At 46.1% G+C, this 10,262-nt stretch overlaps 1 protein-coding gene across 1 annotated transcript in view; it reads right to left on the reverse strand.

Annotated features, from left to right (window-relative positions):
• Positions 1–511: 511 nt before the first annotated feature.
• NDUFA10 (NADH:ubiquinone oxidoreductase subunit A10) overlaps positions 512–10,262 on the reverse strand; it is a 28,589-nt gene continuing 18,838 nt past the window's right edge. Inside the window, exon 10 of the mRNA XM_027698599.1 lies at positions 512–922. Within this exon, the coding sequence (XP_027554400.1) occupies positions 854–922 (69 nt within the window). The 3' untranslated portion in view covers positions 512–853. The remainder of the gene's footprint in view (positions 923–10,262) is intronic.

Genomic DNA, 10,262 nt, shown 5'->3' on the forward strand with positions numbered 1-10,262 from the left:
TGACTTGGCTGCTTAATTCCAAGGCACTGCCCTAAATTCCGGGATGCCTGGCAGCACTTTTCCTGGGTGACTGAAGCAGTCAGCCCCTTGCTGGAAAGCAGTTAGCCCCTTGCAAAATTAACTGCAGCCTAAATGTGGAGAGCATTGCTTGAACCAGTGCCAAGGTGCCTCATTTCTGTGACTAACAAACACCAAATGAATCATGTCTTTAAAGAAAACCCCTCTGACTTGGACTTTCAGGGACTTGCAAAAATAATAATTACATTTGTCTTTTATACCCAACAAACATTTTGCTCTCCAGTGGAATCAAAGGGGAGAAGCTGAATACAACCACTGGCAATTATTTTGAATTTTTTTTTTATACTTTTAAGCGCAGACATTTTGCTGTGTAAATTGAGATCACTTCTCTCCATCTCTCAGTGAGCTTTGCTGGGGTCCAGCAAGTGCCTTTCAGCAGATGTTGTTGTTCCTAATGAACCCAATAAAACACCACGCATGACAGAGCAAGAAATTAACTTTACAAGAGCCAGGAGGATACAGGTTTAATTTCTCTCGATTCAGCAGAACAACAATAATCCTGTATAATAATATGCCACAGTCCTGAGGAAGAGAGAAAGCTCAGCTCTGATCTTAAGCCTGCCCCAGATCACTTTGCTGCCACACACTGACTATCCAGCATCCGAGTTCATCAGGGAGAAAAACAAACCAGGATAAAGTTGTTTTCCTGTTCGGAGACGATTCCCTTCAGCTGGACGAGGATTTAACCGGCGTTTTCTTCGTGCTGGTGTGGAGCAGGTACCCTGAGCTTGGCTCCTCTTCACTCCAGTCCCATGGCCAGGGCTCCTCAGGGGTCTCATTTCAGCCAGATCCACTTGTCCCCCACGTCAGTGTTGTAGCCCTTCCTGTACTTGCGGCCGGGGAGCTGCGGGAGGCACAAAGCTCAAGTCAGAGACACAAAGTGCTCAAGGGCCTCGTGGCACCTGCACAACACCAGAGGTGTTTTCACATCATAAGAATAATGTTTACAGGACACTCAGCCCTGAGCTGTGCAGCTGAAGGGACCCACAAACCCCACCATGCCATAATATATATATATAAATAAGGCCAGTAATCTCTACAGCATATCCCACCTGGTTTCATCCAACTCCTCCCCAGTTGGAGATGACTCCTCTCACTGCATCATGTAGCAGAGGAATTGAATCAGCCAGTAGAACCTCACTCCAAAATAGGCATACACATTATTAAATACATGAAATACTTCATGCATGAGATACCGAGTTAATTACGATGTTAAATTAAACCATTCTAATGGAATTGCAGATTTAGCCTTCGAGAGCTGAACTTAACTTCATTAAAGCAAAAGCAGTATCTGCCTGTCTTCATAAGCCAAGCCAGAAACCATTATTGGGTGGAAAAAACCCAAAGTTTCTTGAACCCTCTACCCAAATTTCGGTGGTACCCTGGGACCTAAGCAACAACCAGCTTCCTTTGGAAAGTACTGACCACAACCTGAAATGCCAGAGATGGTTAGATCCCAGCTCCAAAAGCAGAATCCATCTCCAGAACCTGCATTCCTACCTCCAGGAATGAAAAAGAGGCAGCACACAATGCTCATCTTCGAGCTCCAATACTGGACTCGAGAACAAACCACCATAAAAAAAAGCAAATTAGTTTTGTGGGAAAGTCTGTAGCAAGCAAAGATGCTGTAATAAAACTCTTCCTTTAAAAATAAGCTATCTGCTGGCAGCCTTTGCAAAAATTAAGCACAGATCATCTGGTCTGTGTCCACACAAACACTGGTTTCACTCAGGACCCCTGAGTTATCCTGATGGTTTTTCCTTTCCAAAAAAACCTGTAAGATTATCCAGTTGCAGAGAGCTGCCACTGCAGAGAGAAGCAAGACCCAGTCTTGATAAAAATCTATACTCAGGCCACAAAAAACAGCTATTTAATCAAAGATGAAGCCTGTTGTTTTGAGGAAGTGGAGGGCTGTGTTTTTTTTTTACTTGAAGGTCAAAAAATAAGACATTTCTTTGCCTAAAAATCAAGCTCACAGGAGACTTTACCTCCTTCCTGAGACATTCCCCACCCTGCCTTGTCACAGGCATTTGTGATCAGCTTTTCTGAGGTTTTTCAATTAAATGTCTTGTCTAAATATCAGCAGAAACCACAGAGTCCTGTTGAGAGTTCCCCCCGCTGAGCAGAGAGGAGATGGGAGATGAAAATACCTGATTACTGTCTCTGCCCCACGGATCTCCAGCAGTGAGCCAGGGAGGACACCAGACCTGCTGTGGCCAGCCTGTGACACAAACACAGCTCTCCCTGCTCCTCTCCAGGCAGCACATAATTGGCCCTTTGATACTTGAAGAGATTCCCAGATAACTAGATTATTAAAGCAACAGGAGATCTCTGGGAAAAGACAGGAGTTTACAGTTTTGTTTCTGGGTAAATCTGCCCTCTGTAAAAAAAGCTACAACATCAATCCCAACAGAACTCAAATTCATTGTCCAAAACAAATTCCCCGTGTGCCTTTGCCTAAACACATGCAAGACATCAAAGGAAATGTTATAATAAGTATTCATCCATAACTCCATCCTTCCCAGTGGGCCTTGGCAAAGGCAGGGGAGTTTGGAGATACATTACAGCCAACCTGTCAAGATAGCCAAAAAAAGGGAAGAAGGCAGAGTAAACAAATCCCACATTACCTAGGGAAGCAGGAGGATGTGAACTGATGCTCTGTGCACAAGTGACACAGATGACTTTCCAAAAATGGGCTCTTCAAATCCCACGTTTCCCAGCTGGGATTGCAGTAAAGAAAGCTGCAGACCCAGGAACGAGGCAGGTTTTTGCAGACCACTACAAAGAGGAGGGGTAAGAGCACTAGGGAAGGCCTGGGGATGCCAGGCAAGTGGTAGGATGTGCCTCTTCTGGTGAAGCTGGTGCTCCAAACTGCACCCAGCTGGAATTCCCAGGTTTGGCCAGCACGAGGGCAGGGATGGGAACAGGCAGCCAGCCCTGAGGCTGCTGGGTTTGCAGCCAGACTGCCCAGCCCAGAGGAGAGATGATGGAAAAGAGATAGGAGAAGGCTCTATGGAAACTGCCAGTAGCTGAGAGAACAGAAAGGGATTGAATATTCACCTTCTCTTCCAGTACAAATCCCCTGGAAGCATCCCAGGCCAGGTTGGATGGGGTTTGGGGCAACCTGGGCTAGTGGAAGGTGTCCCTGCCCATGGCAGGGGGTGGAAGGAGAGGAGCTTTAAAGGTCCCTCCCAACCCCACCCATCCATGCTTCTGTGATAACAGAGACCCCACCAGACAATCCCAAGAGCTCACCCACATCCCTGCAGCAGGAGATAAGGCTGAGCTCCCACCAGGTCACTGCCAAGGAACAGATTTTTCCACTCCATGGGAATTAGTAAGGCAGAGACTGAAGCCTTGGCCTGCTGCACTACACTGAGCAGAACCCAGGGGTTGGCAGCAAGGATTGTCTCAAGAAGGATGTGATAAAATCCACCACACAGAGCATGAAAGCCCTGAAATGAGCTGGACTCAAAGGTAGGGCCAAGCTCGAAGGCATCGAGCTGCTCAACTTTAAAGGAGCATTAGGAAAAGAGATGAAAACAAGACCCTCTCATCAGTTAAATTAAGAACCTGCCACAGAAGTGTCTGTCAAAACTATAAACATGATGAAAAGCCCTATAAAGTGGTAGAGGCTGTGGAGTAGCAACAAACAGCTTCAGCCAGCTGTTTGTTATCCAGCTCCTCCGGATAATTCCACCCCAGACGTGTGCAGGTAGAGCTCTGGAGAGTTTTAACAACCTGAAAAGGTTGTTTAGAGCCTGTCTTGTTTCCCAATGTTTCAGGACCAAAAAGAATTACGGATTTTGCCTTCTATTCCTGTGTTGCTTTGTGCTAATGGCTGGTCTGCAGCTCCAAGAGATCTATAAATAGCCTGTTTTGAGCAGCACTGATCAAAGAGCACTTAAAAGCAGAGTCATTACTCTGCAAGCTCGGGCTCATTCATCAATATCCAAACCTCATCCTTCAGTGGCTGTTTATAACAACCACAATAATAGCCCCTTCCATCACTGCTGTTAGCAGATGACTGCTTTTTCCAGTAGAAATCCTGACTTCCAGAGGTTTGTCAGTGTTGTTGGCACACAGCTAAAATCCGAGAGAACCCAGGAAATGGAGCTTCATATATTGGCTGGATTCTGGAAGGGTTTGGCTCCCCATTGCTCTCCACCAGCACCCAAAAGGAGGTTGTAGCCAGGTGGGGTCTCTTCTCCCCAGTGACAAGAGGAAAATGGGCTCAAGTTGTGCCAGGAGAGGTTTAGGTTGGATATTAGGAAGAATTTCTTCACTGAGAGGGTTGTCCAGCCCTGGCACAGGAGTCCCCAGCCCTGGAGGGATTTAGAAGTCCTGTAGCTGTGGCACTTGAAGACAGGGGTCAGTGGTGGCCTTGGCAGTGCTGGGTTTACAGCTGGACTCGATCTTCAGGGTCTTCTCCAGCCTCAGTGATTCTGTGTCCCAGAGCAACAGCTAAAGGAGGGGAGGAGGTGTAAACACACATTCAAGGTGTGCAGGAGTTGGTTTCCAAAGGCCTGGCACACAGAGATGTTTGCTCCAGCCTCACTCCTGCCATTCTTCACTCCAACAAAACCCTCGATGCTGTTAACATTCCCTGCAGCCCAAGAAACAAGGGTACTACTCAAAAGCTTTACTGAATTGAGGTTAAAACAATTCCAGTTTGCTGAACTTGCTCCATGAATGTTGTCCTGCCCTTCATTCACTCATTAAAAAAGACAGACAATGGAAATCCTTTGGAAAGAGAAGTGTCCATAAGGAGCACCAGTTATCCACTACAGAGTGCAAATCTACTGCAGGAAAAAGCCAAGTAACAGCATCCAAGTCACACCAGCACAGTTAAACATCTCAAACTGACATTATTTCACAGTTTAAGATCCATGGAGATGTTACCCCTCTATTAAATTATATTTCAATTAATTTTAATTTAATAGAGGTCTACCCTGGGGATCCCATTCATCCATGGGTATGGGATTAAGAGGGGTCTGGGAAAGGGAGGATGTGCTCCCACATAAAGTGTTTCCATTCACAGGGCTCAGGGACAGACTATCAAGTTGAAATGGATTATTTTAATGCCAGTGGGATTTGATTGTCCTTTTGATTTACACAAGTACCCAGTGCCTGGGACAGCAGAGTCCACCTCCTAAAATAAAACAGACACAACCACCCAGACCAAGATTTGAGACAGTCCCAAGGTCTCTCAGGTTCCTTCCCTCCCATATCTGGGATAGATATCCCTGCCAACTGCCCAGGATATTTTTCATGGGAAGCAAGGTGGAGAGCTACACGTTTCTAAAGCAGAAAAGGGGCTGCTCTCACACTCCCTCCATATGTACAGGACTGGTGACAGCAGAGGAGAAGTGGGAAGGTGGGAAGAGAAATAGATCCCATGCCTATTCCCACCTTTTTCCAGGTACCCTTCACGAACAACTCTGTCATTCCCAGGTTTTAGTTACTCCTCAGGTTCTTCTGATCTTACTGATACCAAGCCAGGCAACATCTTGCTATTTCAGAAAGGGTTAAAAATATTTTTGCAGAGATAAAACAGAAAAAAAACCCTTAAATTAAGCCTTTCCTAATTTATTGTGTGTCTGTTCTCATTCCTTCCTGGATTCAAGAGCAGACAGGGCTGGGCATTACAGCTGTCAAACACCTCCTTTCAAAGAAGAATTAGGAAAGGAGATCTTGATCCTAAAAAAACCAAAAACTTCATCAAGCCAAGCAAAAAAATGGCAGGAGAGAGAAAACAGAAGGTTGTATCAAAGACAGCAGCTATGGCAACAATCACAAACATGGAGAACAAAGATATCCTAAGCTCCCTGCTCCTGCAAAGGCAAGAGTTGTTCCTGTTGTTGATCCAGACTCCAGCTTCCAGAAGGCTCAAGTATTTCTTCTGTGGCTCTTTTGGGAGATTTGTGTAAGGAAGAGACTCTGCACTCTCAGAGGAGATGGGAGAGCTGAAGGACTTCCTAACATCCCCTTCTGCCAGCTGCCACCTTCAGCCCCTGCAACCACAGCTGCCAAAAACAGTCAGGGCTGCACCTCACGGGCCACTTGGGCCACCTCAAACCTGGAGAAAAATCTTCCCTTAATGTTTGGGCTACTTATGACCCTCACATTGCAAACACATGCTCTTATATTGTTATTTTTGGTTGTGGGACAGAGCTGACTCATGTTGCAGGGTCACCTTCCCATCACCCAAAAGCCACTTCCCTGCAACCACCTAAATAACTGGAGGCAGGGCAGGCATTGCACACAAGGGTTTCCCCTCCTAAGGCTGCATTCCTTAGGAAAAAAGAGGAATAAAAAGCCTAGGGAAAGAGGGTGGGACCCTCCTCCCCTCTGACCTGTTGCCTCTTCTCCACCTGCAGGGCACTGCCAGCCTCACATTGCCAGGCCCTGGGGCAGAAGGGAAGAGGATGAGGAGCAGGATATAAAGCTGAAGCTTGACAAGGCAGCTGAGCTGGTGCAGCTGCCGTGGAAGGAGCCCAAATGCACCTCAGAGCAGCAGCCAGGTCTGTGATCACCTCAAGCCTTCCTTGCCTCGTGGTCAGCACCTCTATATTCCAAAAGCAGCCTGCCACTAGGGAAAAACAAAATGAGAGCCTTCTCTTACCTTTCTGTGGCACAGGACAAGGGAAAATGGCTTCACAGTGAGAGAGAGCAGGGATAGATGGGATACTGGGGAGAAATCCTTCCCTGGGAGGGTGGGGAGGCCCTGGCACAGGTTGCCCAGAGGAGCTGTGGCTGCCCCATCCCTGGGAGTGTCCAAGGCCAGGTTGGAGGGGGCTTGGAGCAACCTGGGCTAGTGGAAGGTGCCCCTGCCCATGGCAGGGGGTGGAAAGAGATGGGCTTGGAGGTCCCTTCCAACCCAAATCATCCCGGGATTCTGTGACTCCACGAATTCCAGCAAACAGCTGCGCTTTTATGTGCACAGAAAAGCACACGCACGTCAAAGAAGCAGCTTCTCCCCACCCCAGGAGATGCAGCAGGGCTTGCCAACAGCATTCAGAGTGTGAAGTACATCAGCACATTATTTAAGTACACTGATTCCATTAAACACAACCATTTGTTTTCATCTTCCCTGCAAACACATCTGCCTAAGTGCTCCAGCTTCGCAGGGCGCACACGGAGTTTGGAGCATTATCCGTGGGGATTGTGTGCAGTTGGAAGAAAGCAGAGAGATACAGCAGTTGTTAAGGGAAAAAAAAAAAGGGCAGTCAAGTCTTTACTAGTCTGACAGTTCCTAAAATAATGTTGCTTCACCGAAGAATGAACATGCTTATCTCTGATCTACAGATCCTGACTAAAAGGTTACTTTTTCCTTGCCAGAAAAGCACCTTTAGAAGTCTGTGAATGCCTGAAGAGAATGGCTGGACCCTGCCAGGTGACTTTATGGCACGAGAAGGCTGCAGAAAACCACCTCCTCACACATGAAAAGAACCTTAGAGAACAAATTTAGAAGATATACATAAAATAAAAATGAGTTTCTAGTACTCAGAGCCGTATGTGGCCACCTCATTATTTTGTGGAAAAGCACGCATACCAAAATCTTGAACTCTGAAGAGGGTTTCCTCCTCCTCCTCCTCCTCCTCCTTCTTGGTTGCTTCTAATGAATATTTTGAACAAAACCCAGCTTCTGCCTGGGATTTGTAAATCCCTGAAAACCACCATTATTAGGCAGCAGGAGTTGTGTGCATGCAACTCTGAAAGGCACAGCAGTTCCCTGCCTATTGGCACCATCGAGGATTTATGAGCAGTTACAGGGGGAAAGAAAAAAATCCCCCACGCAAATCATTGTATTTACGTGGTAAACATCATTACACCAACTCTGAGAGCACGAACTTCCCACAAGGAAAAGTTCCAGTTCTGTAATTATCCCATAATTAAGCCTTTACTTACAAGTCACGTGAGCCTAAAAACCTTTATCTTCAAATGCCAAAGTGGCAGCAACAGTTTTACCAGCCCTGCAAGGACAAGGGCAAGGCAAGGGCTTACAGTTCCCTCTCTGCAGACCCAAAAAACATCCCAAATTGGGATGTCTAGAAGCTCCTCTGCTCTCTCTGCCCGTGCAGTTGGTCTCTTGCTGTGTCACCTCTGCACAGTGGCCTTGCCTGAGAGAAAAAATTCAGACCTTCATTTGCTAAATGAAGTCAGAAGGAAAAAAAAAAACCCAGATCTTCAAAGTTTCAACACAAAGAATTTAATCCTTAGAACATAAAACAGCAGGTGGGGCTGGCTTTGTGTTTCCCCTTCCAGTAGCTTGTGGAAAACAGGAAAACTCAGCTTCTTTTGCATTGTGCACCATCCCTACAGACCCCCCCCCACCATTCCTCAAGGATAACAAGTGCCTAAGCATTCAGAAGAGAGAAAAAAGAGTATTACTATTGCCTAAATTTAACAGAACACCTCCTGAAATGTGCAACTCCTCCTTATTCCAAAAGACATTATCACTTTCCACAGCACTTTCCTGAATCAGGGCCTACAATCGTGCCTGCAGAAGGGAGATTATATTTTGGCAATGTTTTTTTTTTTGCTCAGCTTCAGCTGTCAACTAACTGGCAAGGAGCAGAGCCGTGCAAGAGCACAGCTTTCCTTCCCAGGTACCCACATTCCTTCTCCTAAGCATCCCTTTGCTACATCTGCAAGGCAAGTCCCAATTTTCCCTGGCAGCCAGCTATTTGATGAGCCAGGACATTCTCAGTTCCTTGCCAGCACAAAGAAGGATGTGCTGTCATGCAGCCAGAGGAAAAAAAAAAATAAAAGGCTTTCAGAAGTATTACCCCTGGTTCTCAGCACACAGCACCGAGGTCACACCTTGCTGTGTGTCAGGCAGCCTCAGTAATTCCCAGCTCCTGTGCAAAGGGACATCTCAGCCCAAAAAAAAACCCCTTCTCATCTTGGGGAAGAAAGGCACAGCCAGTGCAGATGGATATTGTGTGCCACAGACAAGTCATGCAGCAGATCCTTCTCAAATCTGTGCTGCACAGCCACAGGCATCTCTTGGAGGGAAGGACTCCAAAAATCTTTAGGCTGAGATTGAAGCTTTGGGGTTAAAAATGTGATAGCACAGAGGATGAAATTCTGAGAGCAATTCCTCTGCTGGACCAGGGAGTTTTCAAGCCCATTAGACAACCTCAGCTGCTTTCTGCTGCTTTAACCTTTAGCTTTAGCCCCTTTTACAAGCTGGAAAGGTCACATCTCAAATGAGGCAGAACAGTGTGAGCCCAGAGCCTCTCCACTACACAGTTAGCTGAGGAGGAACAGATTATGTGGAATATTCTGCCTATTGCAGAAGAAAACATTGGTAGTTCAGAGTTTCCAAACAAGTCCATAAATCTGTACCTTACATTTTCATTTCACTAAGAGGTTGTATGTACTAACAGGAAAAGAAAAATAACAGTGTTTTGATTATGCAAATCATGGTTTCTAACAATTTATATTGTATATTCCTCCCTTTGTCTTCAGTAATTGCTTAGAAAATAAAAAGATGCAGTGGCAGAGACTCCAGCCCAGCTAGAAAATAGATTATAAACTTGGCCAATCACTATTAATTACCATCAGTTCCACAACTTCTCTAATGAGCATTTTCAATACCTGGGCCTTGGGAAAGCCCCATGTGGTGGGAGAGGACCCCGTGCCAGGTAAATCACAACCAGCACCAGGGCAAAGGGCTCAGTGGGTTCGAATCCCTTGTCTCCAGAACCAGCAAGGCAAGAGCTAATTAAAGCCTTGTGTGGGAGCCTGCAGGAGGTGTAGGAGAGTGTGGGGCCACAACAGGCTCTGGATCCGTGCCCACATGCAGAAACACACTATTTAAAGCAACAACAGTTTGGAGGAGCAATGCAACATTCGTTCCTCCTCAAGAAAAACACCCCCTCCCTCAGCATTTTATAAAGAAGTCACCACAGGTTTCCAATTCTCTTGTTTGACTCCACGGATTATTTCAGATTTCAGAGGTCAGAGACTAATCAGGGCAGGAGAAACAAAAACAAATGAAAACCACTTATCCTTCAGTTCACATCTAAAGACCAAAAAAAATTAAAAAAATAAAAAAAAATAAAATCAGCTTAGGAAACAAACCATTTGCTTCGTTACTCCTCTCGTGGGGGAAGCCAGACTTCAAAGAGGTGGGGATTTGGGCAAAATCCACAAGTTGCTCTTAGAAATGTGCA

Source organism: Neopelma chrysocephalum, unplaced genomic scaffold (assembly GCF_003984885.1).
Source record: "Neopelma chrysocephalum unplaced genomic scaffold, ASM398488v2 Primary Assembly neopelma1_130, whole genome shotgun sequence".
Taxonomy (NCBI): domain Eukaryota; kingdom Metazoa; phylum Chordata; class Aves; order Passeriformes; family Pipridae; genus Neopelma; species Neopelma chrysocephalum.